The 27842-nt window shown below is 33.5% G+C and overlaps 2 protein-coding genes across 2 annotated transcripts in view; one reads left to right on the plus strand and one right to left on the minus strand.

The window, feature by feature from the left end:
- The window catches only part of LOC117323113 (cilia- and flagella-associated protein 61-like), a 49621-nt gene that overhangs the window by 15481 nt on the left and 6298 nt on the right, over window positions 1-27842 (minus strand). The window contains exons 12-22 of the mRNA XM_033878126.1: window positions 26681-26807; window positions 24669-24746; window positions 24265-24402; window positions 23784-23852; window positions 23208-23387; window positions 21908-21984; window positions 21147-21589; window positions 20659-20774; window positions 20139-20318; window positions 19801-19849; window positions 19242-19411 (exon numbers count right to left, since the gene is read on the minus strand). Of these exons, the coding sequence (XP_033734017.1) occupies window positions 19242-19411; window positions 19801-19849; window positions 20139-20318; window positions 20659-20774; window positions 21147-21589; window positions 21908-21984; window positions 23208-23387; window positions 23784-23852; window positions 24265-24402; window positions 24669-24746; window positions 26681-26807 (1627 nt within the window). The remainder of the gene's footprint in view (window positions 1-19241; window positions 19412-19800; window positions 19850-20138; window positions 20319-20658; window positions 20775-21146; window positions 21590-21907; window positions 21985-23207; window positions 23388-23783; window positions 23853-24264; window positions 24403-24668; window positions 24747-26680; window positions 26808-27842) is intronic.
- On the plus strand, window positions 4884-13251 carry LOC117323114 (adenosine receptor A1-like). The gene is made up of 2 exons (XM_033878127.1): window positions 4884-5134; window positions 9553-13251. The coding sequence occupies exon 2, from the start codon at window positions 10061-10063 to the stop codon at window positions 11150-11152; it is 1092 nt and encodes a 363-aa protein (XP_033734018.1). The 5' UTR covers window positions 4884-5134; window positions 9553-10060; the 3' UTR covers window positions 11153-13251.

Genomic DNA, 27842 nt, shown 5'->3' on the forward strand with positions numbered 1-27842 from the left:
TGAGAGCATTATAAACACTGATGGTATTGAATTTAAAGAATTGGGGTCATGGTATACAATTTGTATGAGCTACCTGTCACACTGTATACCTGTAGTCTGTGAAAGAGTTATCTTCCCTTAAGATATATGCATAATATTACACATGCAATATTTGGATTTGTGTTAAGGATATATGCTACTTTACATTACACTCTATACCTCAGATTTGTATCAGCGTTAGCTCCCTTTAGATACATTAAATTATTATCTACTATTTCAGAATTACTTGTACAAACATTCTTACATGTCTTTAAGATACATTAATATGCCATCAAAATAATAAATTTAAAGAAATACTTTATAAATTTATAGATATTCCAGAAGTGATAACTGCATTATAATTATTTTTCATGAAACTTTTCTTTTTTTCCTGAAATGAGACAAAATTATATGGACATTATATCACAAAATTTTCAATATCCTAAAGCTACAGGAAGTATTGATCAGTGAGTGTCCCTTCTCACCCTCATTAAATGTGATACAGTGTGACTGACCGGTGGATAAACACTTAACAAGGGGCGCTAATGAGCATTACAGGTAATAAAACTACATTGACTGGACAATTTACGATAAACATATATGTGGCTTTGTGTTTAATCCAACCATAATCCACAGTGGACAGGATGGAGAGATGGTTAAATCGTCATGAGGAACGTACAGAAGTCCACCGTGGACAGGATGGAGAGATGGTTAAATCATCATGAGGAACATACAGAAGTCCACAGTGGACAGGATGGAGAGATGGTTAAATCGTCATGAGGAACGTACAGAAGTCCACAGCGGACAGGATGGAGAGATGGTTAAATTGTCATGAGGAACGTACAGAAGTATACAGTAGACAGGATGGAGAGATGGTTAAATCATCATGAGGAACGTACAGAAGTCCACAGTGGACAGGATGGAGAGATGGTTGAATCGTCATGAGGAACGTACAGAAGTATACAGTGGACAGGATGGAGAGATGGTTGAATCGTCATGAGGAACATACAGAAGTCCACAGTGGACAGGATGGAGAGATGGTTAAATCGTCATAAGGAACGTACAGAAGTCCACAGTGGACAGGATGGAGAGATGGTTGAATCGTCATGAGGAACATACAGAAGTCCACAGTGGACAGGATAAATCGTCATGAGGAACGTACAGAAGTATACAGTGGACTGGATGGAGAGATGGTTAAATCATCATAAGGAACGTACAGAAGTCCACAGTGGACAGGATGGAGAGATGGTTAAATCGTCATGAGGAACGTACAGAAGTATACAGTGGACAGGATGGAGAGATGGTTAAATCATCATAAGGAACGTACAGAAGTATACATGTAACTAAGGACTGGACCTGTACGTTATGTACTTATCATTTTATCAGTTTTTTCCCCCGAATATTATATATGTACATGTATGTTGTATATGTTACAATTTCATGTAATAAATTTTGATTTTGAGATTTATCTGCTTTAGAAAGTCACGTGAAGATAGCCCTGGTGTGCATTAATTGAGTTGGAAAATCCTCCTCTCAAGCACATTTATGTAGAAGCCCATTTAAATTGTATATGACATTTATTACAAAGTACAACAAATTCGGACGAAATTCCTCTCCAATAGACAGCTTGTCATATTAGTATCATAGTATCTATATGAATTTCTGAATCACAGTAATTGACTGGTTATCATCAATCTTGGCTAACCAGTCTCCATTTCAAGTATTGTACTGAAATGGATTTCAGATCATATTCTTCAGACATGTGAAACATTCTGGAACCCCAATATTGACAAATAATAGTCCAATACTAGAAATTCACCTGGGAATCCCTGGATGCTGGGATCTCGGATACTACGGCCCATTAGTAAACACAAAATGAAACAAATCCGCTATGGCCTATATGGGATGATCCTTGACAACGGTCAGCCAGTCAGATGACTCTAACACAGACACCATTCATTTGGTCACAAAAGCTATAATATAAGGTTTGATTATCCTCGATTACAATGGTCTCCATTACTGGTACACCACCCATTATAACTCTAAATAGTTCAATACAGTAGCAAATGGTCGTAATTGACTGAGAATTGAAACCTTAATCTTTATATTTCAAATTCTGAAATAACAATACCATTTCTCTTCCTCCAACAAAAAATCATCGCATTTTGGTTCTTATTTATTGTAAATAGCAGTTTCTCGCATTATAGCTGACCTTTATGCGATCTATAAACTGACCTTTTCTATCTATTGTTATCTACAGAAATTAACAGATTCTTATAATAATACAGGTACTCAAGTATCATTTCTTATAAATCTAACACAATATCTTAAGAAGAATCTTTTACCTGTATGCAATCAAGATTTACTGATTTCAATATAAACTCTCAGATTAATCCATCAAAAACAGATACATGATACCTATCCATCATACCTATCCATCATACCTACGTTGTAATTGTAATAAGATTGTATAAAAATTATAGAAACCAGCATTATACCTAAATACTTTGATTAGACTGAATTACCTCCCTTTTCAGTAATGCACCAGAAAGACAACTGGATAAGACAACTGGATATAATTAATATTATGACCTCATTTTGCACTGAATATCAGGTTAAGATACCAGTGGGATTCGCAGTGACAGAAAAATACTTGTCTAATGAATGAGAAATCATTTTCCATCCAGCTATAATGATTCACAGCAACTTAAATATCAACAAAGACAATAAAGAACTTCATCTGAAAATCATTGAGGACATTAAATACTGCAACACTATTACATCATTAGAAATGAAAACATGTCTGATATCATCCTGACCAGGAGCTTAAATTTGCTCAATTATCAGAAGAATGTTTACATGAAGACTTTTTAATTTGCAGAAACAAAAATCCATTATCAATTAGACTTACAGAATATAACGTATTTGTTAATTACCGGGTAAGTTTACAGTACTATACAGACTCACTGACTTCCATCACCCTGGGACTTTCTGATACAAACATACGCTATGCTAAAAAACCTTCTAATAACACACCAAGCAGGAGTCAAATTAAGCTTAATTTTACATGTTTTTTCATGTGACATACTGTAAATGTTCATCACTTCTGATGGTTTTAATTCAGCCATTCACTGTAGATATTATATATTGAATTATAATTGTTCGGGACAGGCATTGTTAGCACCAGTACCCGTTATTGCAATATGAAATCGGAAACAATATATCTTGGCTTGATTATATATATAAAAACACCCAAAAAAAGGTGTCAAAGAAAAGAAACTTTTACTCTGTTTCGCCATGTGCTGTACAGGAAATGCTTATAATAATCAGAATATAAATAGTCAGCAAAATAGGCACTTTACAATGATATAAAAATCATGTTGATGAAGTCTTTTTCTCGAATGTTATTCAAAAATTTGGGCCATCCATAATCTTTGTCAGTATCCAATTCTGTGATTGATTATGTAAGAGGTAAATTTTCCAAAATGGTGAAAGGATCAAATAAACTTTATTAATCTTTCCATACATGATCATTGGTCATAAAATATGTCAGACTGCAATCCTAGTACATACAAAATTTTATGACTGAGCTGCAACATGAACTCTTTGATCACATGGAAAAGAATCTGAGTGAATCCTTACGTCTGACAAATTTAAATGCCAGAAAGATTTTATGTCTTGCTAATTATTAAAAAAATTATCCTTTTGAATGGCTGACTGCAGTTGATCTTGTTCATTTGTATCATTTCTCAATTCACAGCAATGTGTAAGGTATTTATAGTGTAAATTTAAAATGTTCAGTTTTAAAAAATCAAATTTAAAAACATTTACCACAGCCCAATCTTTTTACATGTTGACATGTTAATAATGGATCAGATATTGCTAATGTAAACACATAGAATAAATGACTTAATGATAAAAAACTGACGCCTAAAAAATCTATCCTACATCGTACCATCCCATTATTAATACAAACACAGATTTTTATAACCTTGACAGTCAGTGATTAGTGAGTCAAACCAGACAAGCAAGTTACTAAGTCAAGCGATATACCAACAGAACTGAAGGGAAATTCCCTCTCGTCGAGTCAGTATAGGGACCAACACGAGTCAGTAATGAGCGACATGAGTCAGTATGGACCAACACAATGACTCATTGACAGATTGAGTAACACATTCCCCTGATAGATAGAATATGTTTTTCCAGTTTTTCCTGAAAATGTTAAGTACAGCTTTAGAATATAAATCACACAAAAAACTGTTTTATTTAACTGACTGAAATGGTGACATATGTTCAATTCATTATATATGATATTGTCAGGACGTAAATTCTAAATATATAATCAGGTTATCATTTAAATGTAAAGTATCAAAATCATATGTTGAATCTGTTTGTTTATTTCATCTTTCACTAGAATATCTATTATTTGACCTTCATATCTATTCTATGGTTGAAATCAAACACTGGATCCCTAAAATATTAATTTAAGAAACACTCTTTGAAGAATACAAAATTATTTCCATAAACATTAATCAGTATTTCTTTTCAAAATAAGAAAAATAAGAAAACAGTATTAGATGATAGTGTAAACAAGCACTCAAATGTCTTATTTTATTTACACAACAAAAATGGAAAATTAATCAATCATTCTTATATGATGTGATGATCTAGTTCCATCAATAGATCATCCATCTACATCTGATTACCAACAAAAGTGACTGAATTGTCAGATTATAGGCAAGTATAGAATCTATCCTTAAAACTGGATAAACAGGACAGTCAGATTAGCGGCTGCTGGATTAACGAAGCTAAAACTCGAGTGTCTAGGTGGACGTTTCTGACTGGTCTATAAGCTTGGTGTTTTCTCTCGAGGCCGGTGGCAGTAGTTGTAATGGTGGAGGATTGGGGCGGAGATTTGATTGACAGGTAAGTACATACCTGGGTATGTAATGACCCAACATATCCTCAGGTCAGACGTCAATGACATATGTACTGCCTGGCATTTTACAACACAAGTTTACCATCCTCGACTCGCTACGGCTGAACAACTATTACATTACAGACAAGTCAATGAATGAAAAGTAGAAATCAGTTGGATATCGTCACTTAAACCAAGGTAACGTATTCACTGATCAATTCTGTCTGATTTTTATGAATTTTTATTTCCTGTATTTTGTTAGAATGTTACATAGAATGTTTGAAATAAGATTTTCTATTTATTATAAAATCATTACAATATGGTTTCTCCCTATAAAATATATATACAGGCAGATAGTGTTTAAACTGTGTCATGAATTTTCTATTACAAAAAGAAATCAATTTTCTGTTTGTTAAAATGGTCAAATTACTTCAGTTCAGTCAAACTATTTCTGTTAGAATTTAAAATAATCTTAAGTTCTCAGTAGAGTTTTAAAAATTTTAGTTGTTGTTTAATCAAGAGTTAAGATAACATTATAACTGACTAATCAATTTGACCTATAGTTTCTTAGAGCAATAAACTAAGATCAAATTCATTACAAAATGTGAATCTGAAAAATCTGAGACAGACAAGTAAGCCGAACTTGGAATGGTCATTAATTCTCCATAACTATGAAAAAGCATCTGCCACAAATCAGCTTTTTGTCTGGAGTGCTCTGCAGCAGGAAATTAAAGGCTTGACGTGGTCCCGTTGACTTTAAAAACAGCCTGATTAACAATCTAAACAGGTACCAGTTGTCACAGCTAGTCAGGAGACAGACACATGAAACATCAACACACACATGATCAAATGTTTTAAATTTGCAGAAAACACAGTAAAACAAACGACATAAAACAGGAGTAATAGTTTCTGAATATTCATTATTGGCATGATTTCAGATCTTTATATATAGACCCCCTGCGTGAGGACACAACATTGTTCACAGGTTGAACCCAGGGCTCCCCAACCATTGCAATCCCTATTTAATTATACTGTATGCATATATAACAATGACAATGCTACAAGTATATATATACATAACAATGACAACGCTACAAGTATATATATATATATAACAATGACAATGCTACAAGTATATATATATATAACAATGACAATGCTACAAGTATATATATATATATAACAATGACAATGCTACAAGTATATATATATATAACAATGACAATGCTACAAGTATATATATACATAACAATGACAACGCTACAAGTATATATATACATAACAATGACAACGCTACAAGTATATATATATACATAACAATGACAACGCTACAAGTATATATATATATAACAATGACAATGCTACAAGTATATATATATATAACAATGACAATGCTACAAGTATATATATACATAACAATGACAACGCTACAAGTATATATATATACATAACAATGACAACGCTACAAGTATATATATATATATAACAATGACAATGCTACAAGTATATATATATATAACAATGACAATGCTACAAGTATATATATATATATAACAATGACAATGCTACAAGTATATATATATATAACAATGACAATGCTACAAGTATATATATACATAACAATGACAACGCTACAAGTATATATATATATATAACAATGACAACGCTACAAGTATATATATATATATAACAATGACAACGCTACAAGTATATATATATATATAACAATGACAATGCTACAAGTATATATATATATATAACAATGAAAATGCTACAAGTATATATATATATAACAATGACAATGCTACAAGTATATATATACATAACAATGACAACGCTACAAGTATATATATTTATATAACAATGACAACGCTACAAGTATATATATATATATAACAATGACAATGCTACAAGTATATATATATATATATATATATATATATATAACAATGACAATGCTACAAGTATATATATATATATAACAATGATAATGCTACAAGTATATATATATATATATATATATAACAATGACAATGCTACAAGTATATATATATATATTAATAATGCTGGGGGAATAAAATATTTGTATCATAAAAAAAAAAAACCCAAAAAACAATATTCATTAACAGATGAAATTTGAAATTCAACCAATAATCATCAACAGATGAAATTCAACTGCTATCATCAACAGATGAAATGAAATTCAACTGATATTCATCAACAGATGAAATTCAACCAATATTTATCAACAGATGAATTTCAACTTATTCATCAACAGACGAAATTCAACAAATTTTCATCAGCAAATCAAATTCAAATGTTATTCATCGACAGGTGAAATTCAACTTTACATTCATCAACTGATGAAGTTAGCTTATATTTGTCAATAGATGAAACTCAACAGATAATCCTCACCAGATGATATTCAATTGACATCCCTAACCAGATAGAATAAAACTGATATTCATTACTAAATGAAATATAATGATATTCACCCCCAGATGACATTCAACTAATATTCCTCACAAGATGAAATTCAACTGATATTCATTACTAGATGAAATATCACTGAAATTCTTCATCAGATGAAATATAACTAATATTTTTTTATTATTCAAATACAGTGTACTTAATATTGCAGAACCAGAAGCAAAAACCCACAGCTTATAGATTCATTAGTCTCTTGATGGTTCACCTCCCTAAATTTATTTTGTGTTGACCTAAATCAATATGATCTGGATACATATTTCTCCCTAATTAAACAATAAACAAGTAAACTATTTGATGTATTTGGGTTTGAATCAAGGCTTTGAACCTTTAAAATCTGACAAACCCAAACCATAAGCATAAATGACTCTTATAACGAACCTATGAACTCATTTTTGTCTACTTTGTGAGTGATTTACAATCAACACGTTCGTTTACATCAATGCCAACAATCCCTCTAGTTTTAAGGAGTTATTACCTGTCGTGCCTGACTATCAATCACAATTATCATATTTTCCTTGATTTTTTTTTTCAATTAGAACCTAACAAAGATAAATCATCACTAGTTCCACTTGTTGAGTACTGATGTGTCGGTTAACAGAAATCAATACCCTTTATAACTACAAACAATTCAGTCTCACTTAGTTGAAATTTTGAAATACACTTAACCTTCAACCTTGAGCAGTACAAAAAATCTGATTTGTGGATATAATGGGATTTTTTCCAGAGTGGTGAAATGTTATCATAAGTCGTGCTATCTTGTTATTTTTATGAATTTTTTTTTTTTTTTTTTTAGTAGTTCCAGACAAACATACATCAACACTCTCTTAATATTTTGATGAATTTGCCCTCCTTAAAAGTTCAAGTAAAAATGAGACAACTATCTTTTACAACAGCCCACTATATTTATTGATTGGCAGTTAAGATGCCACCTTGATTTGTTTGTGAATGACACCATCCGAGAAAGGTTTAGTATCACGGGAGAAATGACACAGATGCTGTGTGAGGACATTCCGACCTCAGTCTGTCATTGATAATTAATTCTATTATAAAGTACGGAACTATCTCTACATAGTGTCTATATCTCAATTGATCAGTAATTATTGTGAATTTATAAATAATTCATCACCGCTTCAAATACAACGTAATCTAAATTAGTATCATATAAATAGGTTAGAATTTAATTGAATCAATAAACATTCTATGGGAGTAATCCCACACATATAGCAATATCCAGCCAATATCTAAAACTATCGGTTCTTATAGGGCTATCTGGTACAGAGGCTGATCATCTCTTTGGTCAGGCTGCATCAGGAAACACCTGTGATGAATTCTAATGAGTTTTCCTAAAGACAGAAATCAGGTTGTTTACCTTGATACAAACGTATTATGAGTAATATTGAAATGACTCCTTATCATATGAAATTAATTATTTCCCACTACAATGCCAGCTGTGACAGTTGATTATGAAGCTTTTTTTCTATTTCTGCAGCATGATTCAAATTAATGGCAAGTTTTCAGATTTCTTTTCCATATCTGCTGCAGAGCTTTCAAGTCTTGCTGTGATGCAGTTAGAGCTGAAAATGAAAATGATTTTTTTTTTCTCACTTTTGTAAAAAAAAAAAAAAAAAATCCATTTTGGTATAATTTGTTCCCTGTATTTTAATAAGATGTTCTGGTTTGGATAAAGTTGTTTTTTTATTAAGATTTATCTAAAATAAAAGTAGATTTGTATTTTCACTGTAATCATCGATTATACAGTGTATATTGTATAACAACGAAGCATTCATTGTGTATACACTTTTGCTGTTTTTGTGGTTGCTATGGAAACACAAATGTAAATACAATAAATATTGTTGTATGTATTATCATTACATTATTGTCACATCTAACTATGAAAGTTTGTACCCATGAAATAATTTGAAAGCTCTAAACCCCTTAAGAAAGTACACACAAACATTTCCTGTCTTATAGTAAGAGGTAGTGCTTGTATTTCTAATCTATGTAACACTGGATCTCCATGCACTGTCTAACATCAGTTTAAACCTGCACCAAAAACCATGTGTTACTTACAATAAAACTACATAACCTGTATTCAATTTCTCATCATATGTAATTTCCTATTCCAGACTACATGTAAACCCAAGGAGAAGAATTTCACAGGATTGTCATTCCACATGATGTTTAGTTTCTGCACAGCTTGCATTGGAAATCATTACAATGATATCACAACTCCACCAAACTGAACCTCCAATGAGAATAAAATAAATGATGTAGGCGTAGGTCCTGATGTTGGACAGCACCAATCATCTTTACGATCGGACTTGAGGACTCATCTCTCAATTAACTTTTGACAATTCTTCACACAGATCATGTAAGCTGTTGCATTATAAACAGACATGTTGCTTTGCTAGAAGTTAAGTGAATTTTAAACAAACTTTCATAGATTATAGAAAATTTGATTCAGAATTAAACAGTTCAACTGACAAATGAACTTTAGATTTCGATGGTTAAAATGAGATTTTTCTGATTCATGTTGGCTTATTTGCTGAAAAATGGATTCCACTGTTTCTGATAGTGTAATTCCTGATCAACAATAGATTCTATCTGTCATAGACAAAACACCTCCAACTGGCTATGGATGTGACGTCCAAGATTTACATCTCTCTAGAGGTAATCATCGGTGTGGCCGCGGTGGCTGGAAATGGCCTCGTCCTGGTGGCCATTAAAAGGACACCAAGTCTTCAAACTGTCACAAACTGCTTCATAGCGAGTCTCGCCTTTGCCGATTTACTCGTAGGAATAATGGTGGCACCTCTGACGGCACTGAGTTTCCAGGGAATGCCACGAGATTTCATGGGATGCGTTTTTATCAACTCACTTGTTGTTATGTTTACTCAAATATCTATTTTTAATCTTGTGGCCGTGGCGGCTGAAAGATTTATTGCTATCAACAATCCGTTTTTCTACCAGCGAAACATGACCGTACGTGTGGCTCTCTACATTGTGTTGATAACATGGGTGGCAGCCATTTTGATTGGACTGACACCTGTGTTTGGGTGGAACCTTGGTCCAACCCCGGGTAATGTATGTGCCTTTGTACTAGTTATAGACATGGCCTACATGGTGTACTTCAATTTCTTTGGATTTGTGCTAACACCATTGTTCATCATGTTTGTATTGTATTCCTATATATTCTATATTGTCAGAAAACACATGGCGAAAATCGCGGCACTTGAAATCGTTCAGGAGTCAGAAGGTCGACAAAAACAGAGACAATTCAGGAAGGAAGTAAAAGCAGCCAAATCGCTAGCTGTTGTGATCGGTGTTTTCGTGATCTGTTGGCTGCCAATCCACATTCTGAACTCAATAACGCTACTCTGTAAAGAATGTTCGTATCCCATGGAGCTTCTCCTGGCAGCCATTTTGTTAAGTCATGCCAACTCAACAGTGAATCCATTTTTGTATGCAATAGGTAACAGCAAATATCAGATGGCATTAAGAAAGATGTTATGTCAGAAATGTATGCCAATTTCTAACAACAGCAGTGATGAGTATTATACTGGAAACAATCATCCGAGTCGTAGCCATATGACCAAGTCGTCAACTGCTGGGAAACACAGAGGAACTGGTAATGGTCACTCACCGGAGAGGAAGATATCGGCTATTCCAGAAAATGCACAGACACCAACACCAAGTAGTCAAAATGAAATTTTCTATATAAAGTAATAATTCTCAAAAAAAAACTTTTATTTTTCTATCTTATATACCATCATGATATCTATCTTTTCAAAACTAGAAGATGGTAATTTTACATGTATATATAGATATTATGTCTGGATATAAGGAATCATTACTTGATTGTTGGGTTCATCCCTGGCCTTATATCGTAAAGGTCAGATCTATAGTACCATCAACCTCAGGGTTGTTGAGCAGTATACCTATGTGTGTCGAAAGCTTACCAAAATACATGAATTTCTTCATTTTCTATATTTTAATTGGTGAACATGTCTGTAAAAATATTAGAGTGAAGTAGAGAAATAACAAAGGTTCAGTACCAGGTAAATTTATCTTCTGTGGAACCCAACATCTAATACAGGGTTTCTGTGCTACGTTTTTTGTACCTTATAGAAATTAAATGTTAATATAATCATCCTGTATCCCAGTAGATGGGTGTGTAAAACAGCCTTTTTACTAAAACAGCCTTTTTACTCAAAATAGGGGAAAGTGAAAAAGCATTTGTTAGCGCTTTGATGAACAATTAATAGACATGGATGGTTGGATTATTACCATACGTTAACCCACGGCTTATTAAGGACATGGGCTTATTACCAGACATGGGCTTATTACCAGACATGGGCTTATTTTACCTGACATGGACTTATCACCAGACATAAGCTTATTACCAGACATGGGACTTATTACCAGGCATGGGCTTATTACAGGACATGGGCTTATTTTACCTGACATGGACTTATCACCAGACATAAGCTTATTACCAGACATGATCTTATTACCAGACATGGGACTTATTACCAGGCATGGGCTTATTACAGGACATAAGCTTATTACCGGACATACGCTTTTTTACCAGACATGCCAGGCTTATTACAAGATAAGTAATGAGTTCCTATAAAAACCTGAGGCATGGATGTTCCCAAGTTAAGGATACATTTCTAATATTACAAGCACTTTAAGATTTAAATTGAAAATTGTTTTAAATACACAGAGGGATTTTATAACATATCCAGGATATCAGATGTAAAACATTTATTTTTGAAATCAATGTAATATATTTAGCATAAACTAGAAATACTCATTATACCGTCCAGACATTTCAAAATAAATTGCGGTGTTTTTAATTTCCACACATATCAGATTGAATATTTTAGTTTTTGAAGGCTGATAAATATTTCCTGATATTTGTACACATAAATGATTGTCTCCATTGTCAATGTTTATGGAATAACAATAGGTTGTACCATTTGTACAAATTGCTTAAATTATTCCTATTTTCTTATTTCTTTATTTGCTTTCACCATGACAATAATTTGAGAAGTTCAAAATGTAATCATTTGATAATGTTGATTAATATGTAAGGAGAAAAATCTCACCTTTATGTAAAATTTATATCACTGCTTACAATATTGACTTCTCAGATTTGAATAAAGTGATATAAATAGTGTTGTTTTATTCAGATAGCTCCTCTCTACCTAGCTATAGTAGTATAGCCCCCTGTGTACAAAGGGAAAAGTTAAAGTTAGGAAACAATTAAAAGGAATCTCACATCACCCTTAAATCCTGATATCTTAGTTCTACCTCCGGGCTAAAAAGACATGAAACCCTTGAACATTATTTTAATGATATATTATTTTCATACTTTACATAAGGTGTGTGTCATGTGACATGTGTGTCATGTGACATGTGTTATATGTGTGACGTGTGTTTTGTGTCATGTGACGTGTGACGAATTTGTGATGTGACATGATTTGTGTGACACATGTGTCGTGTAAACATGTGTGGCGCTGCCTAGCCAATATCAGTGATACTGATGAATATGACATCATGATTTACATGACATTAACCTATTGTGATACCATTCCTATCAGATTATATTTGTATATCTTTATTTGTTGTTTCATCAATGAATGGATTTATGAAATGTTCATACTGGCAAGATTTTCATTTTTGATCCCAGTGCTGCAGCTGTTGTACAGTATAACAATGATAATGTATTGCTTACATCACAGCCAACACCCATTGTCACTTCAAAAGGATTACATGTATTTTGTTTAAAAAATGAAATAAACTTGATCATTGATATCTTTTATGTCTTTTAAGATGTTTTCATGAAATAAGATAAAAGTTTCTGTGATGATGTTCTAAGTTTCTAATCCACACATGTATATGGAACGCTTGGATTTTGTTAAAACATGTGACAAAAGTGTCAAAATTCTAAATCATGACCTTGTGACCTTTCACACAGTGAAACAGCACACATTGAATATCAAACAGGACAATGACCAGAGAAAACTGATTTTGTATGATACATAAAAATATATACTCACCTACTCATCAAATAAAAACTCATACAAAATCCAAACATTTATAGAAATGAGATTATCCGAGATGAATTTACTGGTTATACTTAGACTTTTTGATGTTTATTTATGATGAATGATGAAAGCACTTGACATCATTAGACATTTATTCAAAGCCAGAAAAATATTTGATTGGTAACAAATAACCAATCTCCCCTATCAACTTAAATATGGATTATCCCTAAACTAATACCATCAAGTTCTCCCGGTCGTTCCACATCATCCTTTTAGGTCAGTGATTTAACTAAGCCAGAGGTACATTAAAGGATAACATGTCACTTAGCAACCTTTTTAGGTTAATCACATTTTAGTGGAAGTATACATTAACAAGATCAGAATTATGGAAACCTCAGATCTCTGGAGACCTCTATAGAAATACATTTATATAGAAACCAAACATTCCTTACAGACAGAGCCAGCTTCCTGTTCATATATGTCCAACAAAATTTCCTGTGAGTACCTGAAAGATCATATCAAAGCCTAACAGATTTAGAGCTCTTTTGTGATGTGAGGAAAACATTTCCTGTTAGGACTCTTTTGTGATGTGAGAAAAACATTTCACAAATGGGTTGATCTTTAATTATAAGGATACATGAATTAGTGCTTTATTCAAGCCTATAACCATTTTCTTTATCATTTGTCATTGTCAATAGTTATCTGCATGGCTAATTCCATCTAATTTTCCCTTTCTCATCAAGTAACACACACACACATTCCCTTCTTCACCTCATAACACCACATACTGCCAATTTAGATTTCAAAGTTCACTTTTCCTTTTTTAATTGTTGCTGAATATGAAATATAAAACTATTTTTACAATACTAAAAATACCTTGGTCAGTTGATGACAGTTCAACAAGGTCATGATGACAGTATAACAAGGTCATGATGGCAGTATAACAAGGTCATGATGGCAGTATAACAAGGTCCTGGTGGCAGTATAACAAGGTCATGATGGCAGTATGACAAGGTCATGATGACAGTATGACAAGGTCATGATGGCAGTATAACAAGGTCCTGATGGCAGTATAACAAGGTCATGATGGCAGTATGACAACTAGAACTGTCGCCAGGATGGCTGACTAATACCCCCGCAATCTGCACAAGTCAATGGTGAATTGGAACTGTTAATTAGAGGCTAACTAAGATAACCCAGTAATATAGTGACCAGTTGCCATAAAAACCATAATTTTGAGAAAAATAAAGTGGCATGCACATCTACACATGATCATTAATATTTGTATGAAGTTTCATCAGAATTGGCCCATCAGTTAAGGAGGAGTCGTCCGTACAAAATGCGTCTACTGAAGGACGGACGTACGGACAGACAACCTGATCCCAGTATACCCCCCTAACTTCGTTGCGGGGGTATAATGATATGATGGCAGTATGACAAGGTCATGATGACAGTATAACAAGGTCATGATGACAGTATGACAAGGTCATGATGGCAGTATGACAAGGTCCTGATGGCAGTATAACAAGTTCATGATGGCAGTATGACAAGGTCATGATGGCAGTATGACAATGATATGATGGCAGTATAGCAAGGTCATGATGGCAGTATTACAAGGTCATGTTGGCAGTATAACAAGGCCATGATGGCAGTATGACAAGGTCATGATGACAGTATAACAAGGTCATGATGGCAGTATGACAATATGATGGCAGTATAGCAAGGTCATGATGGCAGTATTACAAGATCATGATGGCAGTATAACAAGGTCATGATGGCAGTATAACAAGGCCATGATGGCAGTATGACAAGGTCATGATGACAGTATAACAAGGTCAAGATGACAGTATAACAAGGTCATGATGACAGTATAACAAGGTCATGATGGCAATATTACAAGGTCATGATGGCAATATTACAAGGCCATGATGGCAGTGTTACAAGGTCATGATGGCAGTATAACAAAGTAGTGATGGCAGTATGACAAGGCCATGATGGCAGTATAACAAGGCCATGATGGCAGTATAACAAGGTCATGATGACAGTATAACAAGTTCATGATGGCAGTAGAACAAGGTCATGATGGCAGTATAACAAGGTCATGATGGCAGTATGACAAGGTCATGATGGCAGTATGACAATGATATGATGGCAGTATAGCAAGGTCATGATGGCAGTATTACAAGTTGAAGGTCATGTTGGCAGTATAACAAGGTCATGATGGCAGTATGACAAGGTCATGATGGCAGTATGACAAGGTCATGATGGCAGTATGATAAGGTTATGATGGCAGTATGACAAGGTCATGATGGCAGTATGACAAGGTCATGATGGCAGTATGACAAGGTCATGATAGCAGTGTTACTAGGTTATGATGACAGTATAACAATGCACTGATGGCAGTTTAGTAATGTCCTGAAGACAGTATAACAAGGTCAGGATGGCAGTGTTACAAGGTCATAATTGCAGTATTATTTGTATTTCAGAAAAATGGTCCTTACTTTCAATGACTCTCTATAACCAATTTGCATTCCATTTTATATGCCCTTTGAGCTACATTTGATATAATGACTTTTATTCTAAACCAAATTTCATGTCGAGTTAATGCTACCAAATATAAAAAAAAAAGGTTGGTAATTTGGTTTAGTGCTATTTTCATGAGAACTCTTTACTGATGATCACAGGGTCACACTATATATAAGATCATCAATAATGTTTCCAGAAGATGATATTTACACTAGTGTGCATTGCTGATTTACTGGTTTTTTGTCGCAACATAAAATACCCATAACGACATACTCATCCAATCGCTGAAGCATGTATATGGCCATTACTGGAAAAACTAATTCAATATAGACCAGCAAGTTTTTTAATGATCACCAAAGCTGATGGACTTATTGCATGATACTATATAGAAGTCATTACTTTTCCATACATGAAAGATTTATTAATTGAAATAAAACTCCTTGTCATGTTATTCCATATTGATAACCTTTGCATATTTACTTTGAGTCTTTCACTTACCAGAGCTCGAGATAATCAAGCTTCATTGCATTTTATTTCAAATAAAAATAAAGTGGAAGAGGAGGGGGGGGGGGGGGTACATGGATTTTCCTTTAGATATTAAGTTAAATCAAGCTAGATGTTCGAATAATTTAAAACCGATATTTGACAGAAATGAACTTTCATTATCTTTTTCTCTTGATTTTATTCAATGTTTTTTACAGTAGTTGCCAATAGGTGACATAAGATTACTTCTAGTCCAATTTCATCAGAGTTAAAACAAAAAAGGTAAATGAATGAATCTATTAAAAAAAAGCTTCTGGCAATACCTGTGACCGTGAGCCAGACAGCACCTATCACTAACCAGCCGTCAAACATGATGTAAATATTTACCGTCAAACATGATGTAAATATTTACCATTTATTCCATGTAGCAACACGGCAACAAAATAATCAATTAATTTTCTCCTTCGCACAGGTGAATATGCAAACAAAAACATCCATCAACATTTTTTTATCTTGGTTTCGTAATTAATAGTTTCTGACAGTAAAATACTACAGACTTCCATATTTATATCATTATGATCAAAAGATAAAATCGCTTCCGTCAGTCTTGTTACACTCGCGGGAATCCTTTTTATAGATCTGGACAAGTATCAATAAAAACAGACATATTACACAGGTCTATATATGTTAAGCAATACTATCTATGTTAACTCATTGTTCTGTGAACGTGATCTCTTTAGCTTATATACAAAGCTTGTATCTTTGGTATTAACGTTCGATAGTCCCTTTGTCCCAATGGGGCGGTGCTTTAAACAAAGAGATTTATAGAATAAGGTCCACAATGCTATTAATACTAACGTTAATATGGATATAAATTTTACAAGCTTGGAGACTGACAATAAAGTAACGATGGAATCCGATTGGTTGACAATAGCCAGACAGCTTCCTAAAAGAATTGCTCAATAAATGTGGTCAGTTTCGGCCTGAGGGATCAAGCTTCAGATAGCACTTACAAACACCATGTTCCTATTTTCCAGTTTTCCTAAGGGACACTGGGTATTACTTTACATAAGAAATGTCACTGTTCTAGTAAACATCAACCCACTAGCAAATGGGCTCTGTCATTGATTTCTTGATAACTCCAGCACTAACCATAAAAACATGACAAGCCATGCATTAGTGGGAAAACCTGGTATTAATCGAAATTAGTCTAACCGATTGTCATGACATCTCAATAATTACCATAAAGTATGATTTCTAGTTTAACAGATTGTCATGACAACTCAATAATTACCATAAAGTAAGATTTCTAGTTTAACAGATCGTCATAACAACTCAATAATTACCATAAAGTATGATTTCTAGTTTAACAGATCGTTATAACAACTCAATAATTACCATAAAGTATGATTTCTAGTTCAACAGATTGTCATGACAACTCAATAATTACCATAAAGTATGATTTCTAGTTTAACAGATTGTCATGACAACTCAATAATTACCATAAAGTAAGATTTCTAGTTTAACAGATCGTTATAACAACTCAATAATTACCATAAAGTAAGATTTCTAGTTTAACAGATTGTCATGACAACTCAATAATTAAACTAAAGTATGATTTCTAGTTTAACAGATTGTCATGACAACTCAATAATTACCATAAAGTAAGATTTCTAGTTTAACAGATCGTTATAACAACTCAATAATTACCATAAAGTAAGATTTCTAGTTTAACAGATTGTCATGACAACTCAATAATTACCATAAAGTAAGATTTCTAGTTTAACAGATTGTCATAACAACTCAATAATTACCATCAATTTTGATTTCTAGTCTAACAGATCGTTATAACAACTCAATAATTACCATAAAGTATAATTTCTAGTCTAACAGATCGTTATAACAACTCAATAATTACCATGAAGTATAATTTCTAGTCTAACAGATTATCATGACATCTCCATCATTACATTGATATATATACATATATGTATAATGGAATAAATAGTCGAACACTGATCTGCTGTCTCCCTAGTACTTCAGGGGATTATGAATTTTATTAGGTACATTATTTTATAAACCGAATAAAATTATTTACCGTCACATGGACCCTTTTACTTTATTCCATATATGTACAATGTATATATATTTTGTTAGTTACAGTGATCTTGACCTTAATCTTATCAAAACAAATGATGAGGATGGCAACAGATCAGGTCAAACATGGTAAACACTTATAGATGGCATTAAAAGAGATAGCAAATCGCAGCTCTATATATCTTTACTGATGGTAACAGATTCACATTACATTCTCGTTTCTTCCGATAAATTTAAAGCAAGCAGTGTAAAATGAAAGGTTCCAGAACTAAGAGCCACAGAAGCTATCTTCCTAACTCAAAATACTCCTCTCTACTCTCTTATGCTTCTCGAAAAGGTAGCGATACAGTGAATGCAATACTTCAGGATCATTGAATGGAACAGCCCCCCCCCCCTTCTTTCCCAGGAAAAGCCCTCCATACTAGTGGGAAATCAATATACTTACTGTAAAGGCTGTTTTTTCAAAGTTTCTAAATTTCATTGTTTAACCATCAATTTTGTCATTAACTTATTTTCAAGGAATTCAAATGGTGCAACACAGAACCCTGAAAATAATGGCCTTGATGGTGTTGACATTAACATTTTTATTCACCAAGTAAGAAATTAAACAGAAGTAAGAAGCTGTCACACAGAAGTTAGAGTAGATCATTACTTACATGGATGCCGACTTCTTTAGAGTTGAAGTTGGCGTGTGTCCACTGCTCGGCGTGGTATTTACGCTGGTACTTGGTCAGTGTACCAGCACCACGGATAGCGACATCGTTGGTGTGGAACGCAGCATCAATCACAAGTTTACCATCGTATACCAGACAAGCGTCATTGATGGCTGAAACAGAGTTAAATTGTTTTGATTCGGTCCGAAGCATATAAATGTTTATTTTTAACAATATTTGTAGCCTGACAAATATTTCACAACATATGAGCCTTGAAGAGTTGTCTCCCTTTCAGAGTTTGACAAGATAATTCCCTGTCAGCAGTGTTGTGCAAAGTTTTGAAATGTAAACATGTTCTATTTAACAAAATTTGGAATGTAAACATGCATATCCAATTCAACAAAGTTTTGAAATGTTAACATATCAAATTCAATAAAACCAAAAAAATTAGTGTACGAAGATCTAAATGGTACAGAATTGTTAAAACACAGATTCAACACAACTATTTGCTTTTTTTCACAACACATTAAACTGTATAATAAATGACCATAAATCTACCTACCTCTAAATGAGTCTGTGTCTACAGAAGCCTTGTAATATGCAAAGAATGCCTGAAACAGAAATATCAAAATTTGTTACAATTATATATAACTTTCCTACAAAACAGACAGAGAAATATTGCTAAATTGAAAAAAACTATCTAAAAAATCATTAAAAATAAAATATCATCTATCAGATCAAACTGTAACATTTAGATAATTGTATAACCATGAATTCTGACCCAATTAAACATTTTTATTTAAAACATTAAGGTCAATTAAGATTGATTAAATTTTCTATAAACAACTAATGAACATACACGACTTTAAAACTGGAGATTACTGTATTTTGTACACATACCCCGCATTCCAAAACTAGTGGTGTGGTACTGGACGTGAAGCTCGCTGTTTTTATCTCGTTTATCTCACTAAGATCCTCATTCCATTGGGCAAGATAGTACCCAGAATGCACTTGGACACCTGCTTCCTGAATCGACTTCATAATTGTCTCATCAAGGGTCGGATTATTGAAACACGTTGTCTGTAAAGTTAAGAGTTAAGTGTGAGGACGAGAGATTTGGATATCTTGGACTAAAATGGCTGGACTGATGATACATATTAAGGTTCCTAATATTAACCAGACGATCACTATTTCTCTGTTTCCAGGAAGTAAATGTGTTTTTGTTCTATCAGCTGAGTAAACTAGCTGGAAAGACGTTCTCAACTCTCTTAGAGTACACAGTGCCTGGGGATCTAAGGGGAGACAACAGAGGCAGTAGTGTAATATCAAAATATCTAATTTAATTATAATCAAATACAACAAGGTGCTGATTGCTGTGAAGAAAAAGTTACTTTTGGTTCCTGGAGCCCCATGTGGTTACCTGATAAGCTTGTTCCGGTCGCACCAGAGCGATTCGATCTCCTGTCACACCCATTGTTAGGAGAGACTGCACACAACAGTAGGCATCCAGCGTCCCCCCATAGACAATTACCTTGCCTGGAAAATTATAGGTTTGAATTTAATACATTTGGCTTAAACAAAGATATCCATTAAATTTGAATGAATCTGTAAGTAAAATAATACCTGGTATCCTTTTCATGATTGATTTTGTGGGAATATATTTTTTTTACTTAAGTAAACATTTGGGTAACACCGCCAGAAAATGTACACAAAATTTACTTATTTCATTTTCTCATTTCAACACAAAGTATTCATTAAAAATAGACTTCACACCTGGAATTAATATGATGATCGATATTAACATCAGATAAAAAAAAACACAGAAGATAATTTATCGAAGATGTTTTAGACCCAGGAAAGCGCTACTCCCTACAGATATTAGTATAGTATATAAACGTGTAAACATACGAGATGACTTAAGGAAGGTGTTTTCAATCCAATAAAGTGCTACCATAGCATCGTATTCATCATTTACGAGGAACAAATTCTTGGGCTGTGCCTTCATAAATCTCCTGTCAGGGGAATTAGGGATATCTTCATTAGTGGCTCCTTCGTCAACATTGGCCTCAGTAGGGGCTGGAATCTGATACTGTTCCCCTGTACACAGAATCAGATGGTCATAAGGAACCATCGTACTGTTCTCCACAATAACATTTTTCTTCTTTCTGTCGATGGAGGTCATTTTCCCGTACACGACGTTGACCCAGGTTCGAAGAGATGTCTTTGAGAATTCGTTTTGGTTGTAACAGAAGTTATTTCCCAGCATCTGATCACGGACCTCGTCTGGTGCCATCTCGCCCGGCAGGCCGTGAGGTGATATCAAAGTTAGGTTATGGAACCTCAGGTGGGGACTGTAAAGGAAAATACAGATATCAACCTTTACAAAGCAAGAACCAATTCTAATGTTTCTTGTAACCCTATTGTGACTTCAATAACAGAGTTTTGTAAATATTCCATTTAAAACTTTTTCTATGACTTTTGCTGAAACAAACATTTATTTTCTTTTATTAATTGATCCAGAACAAAATGTCAAAGAGGTTATTTTTAACCAGTCAAAAAATCTTTACTATCAACTTAAGATATTGGCATAAATCTTTATATTCAGTTTCTGACAAAATAAAATAGCATTATAGTTTTGTATCAACTGTTAAGCATTAAGCATTACTGACCTGTATGCGAGTGTTTCTAGGAATGCAATGCCGACATTTGATGCTCCAACAACAACAACCCTGGCATTGATGGTAACCTGTGAGTCAAAAACAACAACAGTCCTCATAAAGTAAATATCTAAAGTAAACTTAACAGCTAAACAACAGTCCTCATAGAGTAGATATCTCAAGTAAACTTGAAAACTAAACAACAGTCCTCATAAAGTAAACATCTAAGGTAAACTTAACAGCTAAACAACAGTCCTAATAAAGTAAATATTTAAAAGTAAACTTAAAAACTAAACAACAGTTCTGATAAATTAAATGTATCTCAAGTATACTTTAAAACTACACAACAGTTCTGATAAAGTAAATATTTAAAAGTAAACTTAAAAACTAAACAACAGTCCTAATAAAGTAAATATTTAAAAGTAAACTTAAAAACTAAACAACAGTTCTGATAAAGTAAATATTTAAAAGTAAACTTAAAAACTAAACAACAGTTCTGATAAAGAAAATGCATCTCAAGTAAACATAAAAACTAAACAACAGTTCTGATAAAGTAAATGTATCTCAAGTAAACTTAAAAACTAAACAACAGTTCTGATAAAGTAAATGTATCTCAAGTAAACTTAAAAACTATACAACAGTTCTGATAAAGTAAATGTATCTCAAGTAAACATAAAAACTAAACAACAGTTCTGATAAAGTAAATGTATCTCAAGTAAACATAAAAACTAAACAACAGTTCTGATAAAGTAAATGTATCTCAAGTAAACTTAAAAACTAAACAACAGTTCTGATAAAGTAAATGTATCTCAAGTAAACTTAAAAACTAAACAACAGTTCTGATAAAGTAAATGTATCTCAAGTAAACTTAAAAACTAAACAACAGTTCTGATAAAGTAAATGTATCTCAAGTAAACTTAAAAACTAAACAACAACAGTCGTTATAAAATAGATATCTCAAGTAAAACTTAAAACTAAATTGGTGATTCCTGTGTTCTAGGTAACTGGTACATTAGTCTAGTAGTACACTGTAGATACCAAAATTCAATGTTACCAAGTTAATATGCCAATTGAATCACATGATCTAGAAATCACTGATTTCAGCATTTGGTGGTTCAATATCACAAATACACCACACACAATTTAAAATTACATTAATTAGTTTGATAGCAGTTATTTTCAATAGAGTTTCTGTTTCAAAGATTTTCAATTTGCAAAATGTGATCTAAACTAACATAAAGTTAAATGTTCCAACATGACGACTTCTCTATTGATCTATGATCCAGTATTTTAGGGGATAACATGGCCCTACCTTTGGCTCCATGACCAGTTTCCTGTTGATGTGGTTGAGGGCGTATGGTTCCCTGTCAGCCAACACCCTTTCAGACGGAGCGTTCGGTCCGAGTTTTTCCACAGGGTAGATGATTTGTCGACGGGATCTTACAGGTACCATGTCATTCAAACAACACACCAGTGAGTGTTTCTCTACAATCTACAACAACAAAACAAAATCTATAAAAAAAAAAAAAAGGAAATTAACAAAAATGTTGTATCTCTACCTTGGACCAAAGTTCAATACATACGGCTGATTTTATGTAGTTGAAATATCAACTTGTATTGCAAGTTAATTTCAATTGTCGTTTAATAAATAAACGGCCTATTTCAATTCAATTGATTCTTTAGTTGTTTGTCTTCTTTAGTTCAACAAGCTTGTCATGTCCAAAGTCATGTATGGCTAAAATTACATAAACTTTATAAATGATAAGAATTCTATATTTTTACTGAGAAATTTTATTTTAAAGTACATGACATGAATGCTATATTGATCTATTTGTTTTTATTCACCTTATCAATTAAATAGTCATGTGACATCGGCCGTTAAACCTACCTGTTTGTCTGTAAATGCCGGATACAGCGGGTAGTACAGACAGGTCTTGTGGCCCTGTCGCAGGATTTCCTGTAAACAGTAAATTATCAAGCGAAAGTGAGATAAAATGTTTGAGTGTTTAATAAATAGGTATGTAAATCATTTAAACTATATTCATTGGATGACATCAGAAATTAGTTGATTACAGACCAAATTTCTTACAAATAGATGTAATATTGAACATTTAATCTGAAATTGCATATCAAATCTATTTTGCAGTACGCCATGAACTTTAATACTCAGATAATAAATATCAGAACATGACACAATAAATAACATTGATATGATCATTCCAAAATGTCAAGATCAAAATTGTTTAGTTGACTGTTGGATGGATTCAAACCATTGTGCTGTGATACCAATCTGTCAATCATTCTGAACAACATATACAGAAACAACTAAATAAATCTAGTAATGAGAGTGTGTCCTATAAACAGCTCACCTTGATGAAGTGTTTTGAGAGGTGACAGAAGATGGGGTTGAGTGAAAAGTGATGGAGATGGCCGTGTTCCTCTCGCTTGTGATGGTTGAAGTAGATGAAGTCTTCTATGTTGTAGTGGGATCGGATATACTCAATGTCCTGTCAAATATGTCAACAAATTGTTATCATGGAGTCTGATCAGTTATAGGCTATTCTATTCCCAAAATTATCAAAATTGAACAAATCTAAAAACAGAAATCCTCAACAGAATTGCTTATATCATGGGTTTTTTTTGGCTCAAATTCAAGTTCTTTATTCCAAACAATAGCTAAAACTAGGAATTTTAATAAGGGTAATTTAAGTTTTAATTTTTTATGCATTTTCTCCATCAGTTGAATTTTTTTTAATGTCAATGTTTAACAAACCTCTTCCTTTCTTATAATAGCTATCCCAACAATCTGATTCTGACATTCAGCAACAAATGCTTGAATCTCCATACCATCCTACAAACAAAGGAAATATATTATGACAAACACACGCTAAAACAATCAAGCTGTTCTACATTTATTTCACCAAACTACTTTTAGCAAGTTGTATAATGATAAAACTGTAATTAACCTGTTATAAGTCCAGGGCCCCCAACACAAAACTCTGGACTCAAGTAGTCGGTAGGCTGGACAAGTGAATAGAATTAGGGAGCATTTTTATTGAACTGCTGCAATAGACATGGATGGCGGGTGTGGGCTTATTGCTGGCTAATGACTGTAATTGATCCCCAAATTACATGATGTACAAGTTATGTTCAAACTTCAATCCTTCATGACAATTACTGAAGATACAATCACAAATCTTGTTTGTAATCAGATTTTAATCTGAAAAATGTTTTTATGATACTTCATAGCATGTTTTGTTTGTTTTAAGTACCAGATAAAACAAATATTGAACATCAGTATGTGAAAAAAAAACTGAATTTGAAATTTTATGGAATTTTATGTTTAAATATACACACATTTGAAATTTATTTCAAACATGTGACAGTTTCAAAAAAGCCAGCCTTTAATGAAAATTGTTTTAATCAAATATTTAAAAAAAAAAAAGTATTACAAATACCTTTTCCTCCTGTAAACAAAAGCTTGAAAATCACACAACATATTTGTTTAGTTGCTAATTTTTAAAATATCTAATTTAGAATTATGTTTTTTAAAGGTCAGTTTTTGCTGATTTTTAAGCAATATGTTCATGATTTCAATATTGTTACAAAACAGAATTGTCAAAATACAATAGCTAAAGAAAATGTTACAAGCCAATCACATTGTGTTTCGATGTCCTTTGAAGTATCCTTCAGATACACAATGACATGAATTTACTGCTAATACATATAGAAAAAAAAACAGTATTTTAATGTGGTACAAAAATAATCTCAGATATTAATTACATAATTGAATATTTTTTTGAAACTGTGAAATATTGCTAGAAGTCAGCCAGAACCAACGTATCCAATTTTGTTATGTACTATAATACCACATATATGTTGCCATATTTCACTTTATAACAACATAATGTTAGAAAAATAAATCTTCCAAATACCACCTTATCATTTCAGTTTACGAACAAATACCACGGTAATAAGCATTAAACGGACACATTATACACAGTTTATTAAAGTTACCATAAAACATAAAATTTTCACCTGTAAAATCTTCTTTCCAATTTTTCTTTAACAAAATAGCATATTTTTGATGAATTCACCTAAATAACTTTTTCAGCATGGTAACTGAAGTACTTTATTTTATATGATTTGAATTTGTTATTTGGTTCAAGAGAAAATCAAATGAGGTGAAAATTTTGCATTTTGCAGTGAACATAACAATGACTACAATGATGAATGCTACAATCAACCAATCAGCAAGCTTCTGTACTTACTTTTCCCATGTTGGTTTGCAAGAACTAGGTCATACAAGTAAAGTTCAAAGTTAAAAATAGATTCTATGGCAATTTAACATTTGTGAAAAGCCACCCAAAATGTTTTTGTCAAATATTCCAGTCTTCAAAATAATCATATGGATGGGAGGTTTTGATTGTTTTTTTGTTTTGTTTTTTTTAATTTATTTTTGCTTTTTTGAAACCACACAACATACTTTTACTTATCATGTGGGTCCACAAATTACACTGTTTTTAATGATAATGAGAAATAATGCCTGCAGCATACAGAAATGATTGAAGACAATGTATGTTTATTCGGACTTAAAATGACAGCAGAAACATTTTATTATAAATAGTTTAAATGAAACATCCTTCTTCCTGCACAAAACTGTTCTCAATTCAACTGACATCTGTTTTACAATGTACTTGAAATGTAATTTATTCCCTGTGTAATATTGATGCTATAAGCAATGCTCAATCCACTACAATGTAGAAAAGGTAAAAGAATACATACCTCATCTCTCCTTGCCTGGTTGTACTGTTTTAGGTCGGCCATCAGGTTTTCCTGAAGGCTGACAGTCTTTACCAATTTCTCCACTCCAGCCGTGTCTTTTGTACAGACTGGTCGCACATTGAAATCTCTGCCAAATCCAAATCAAAAGTTATATAAATATGATATTCAGAAATTATCCATCAAAGGAATGGTCAACTATTCACAGAAATTGAAATACAACAGACTTTGAACCCTTGTTGCAAGCTAGTACACATTGATGAGCCCATCCTAAGTCTATTGTGGAAAGTTTGATAGCCAGGCATAAGAAGAAAGAAAAATATTCTTAATCAGACTACAATTTTTTTTCCAAAAATAATAATCAATCCATCCCAGAGTTTCAACAAATGAAACAAAACCTAAACAGCATTATATACATAGTAGTCAAACCTTTCTATATGTATCCGAAATATCAAACAATAGCTTAACATCAAAAGCCACGTCACATTGTGATGTAGTCTAGTAAATAATTTCAGCATTAGTGGATTGGAGTGTGTGCAGAAGGTAGGGTCAACGGACATAATTCCAGGATGGATAAGGGGGAGGGGGGTAAAAATAGGGGGTCAAGGGTAGTGATGGTGATGAAGGGTGGGGTTAGGGTGGACTGACATGGGGTAAGGAGCGGGTCGGGGCTGTGAAGGGTGGGGTTAGGGTGGACTGACATGGGGTAAGGAGTGGGTCGGGGCTGTGAAGGGTGGGGTTAGGGTGGACTGACATGGGGTAAGGAGCGGGTCGGGGCTGTGAAGGGTGGGGTTAGGGTGGACTGACATGGGGTAAGGAGCGGGTTGGGGCTGTGAAGGGTGGGGTTAGGGTGGACTGACATGGGGTAAGGAGCGGGTCGGGGCTGTGAAGGGTGGGGTTAGGGTGGACTAACATGGGGTAAGGAGCGGGTCGGGGCTGTGAAGGGTGGGGTTAGGGTGGACTGACATGGGGTAAGGAGCGGGTCGGGGCTGTGAAGGGTGGGGTTAGGGTGGACTGACATGGGGTAAAGAGTGGGTCGGGGCTGTGAAGGGTGGGGTTAGGGTGGACTGACATGGGGTAAGGAGCAGGTTGAGGCTGTGAAGGGTGAGGTTAGGGTGGACTGACATGGGGTAAGGAGCAGGTTGAGGCTGTGAAGGGTGGGGTT

This window comes from Pecten maximus, chromosome 3 (genome assembly GCF_902652985.1).
Source record: "Pecten maximus chromosome 3, xPecMax1.1, whole genome shotgun sequence".
Classification (NCBI taxonomy): Eukaryota; Metazoa; Mollusca; class Bivalvia; order Pectinida; family Pectinidae; genus Pecten; species Pecten maximus.

Bases quoted from the DNA above. Each gene is read 5' to 3' on its own strand.
- LOC117323114 (XM_033878127.1), top strand. From the start codon at position 10,061: ATGGATGTGACGTCCAAGATTTACATCTCTCTAGAGGTAATCATCGGT.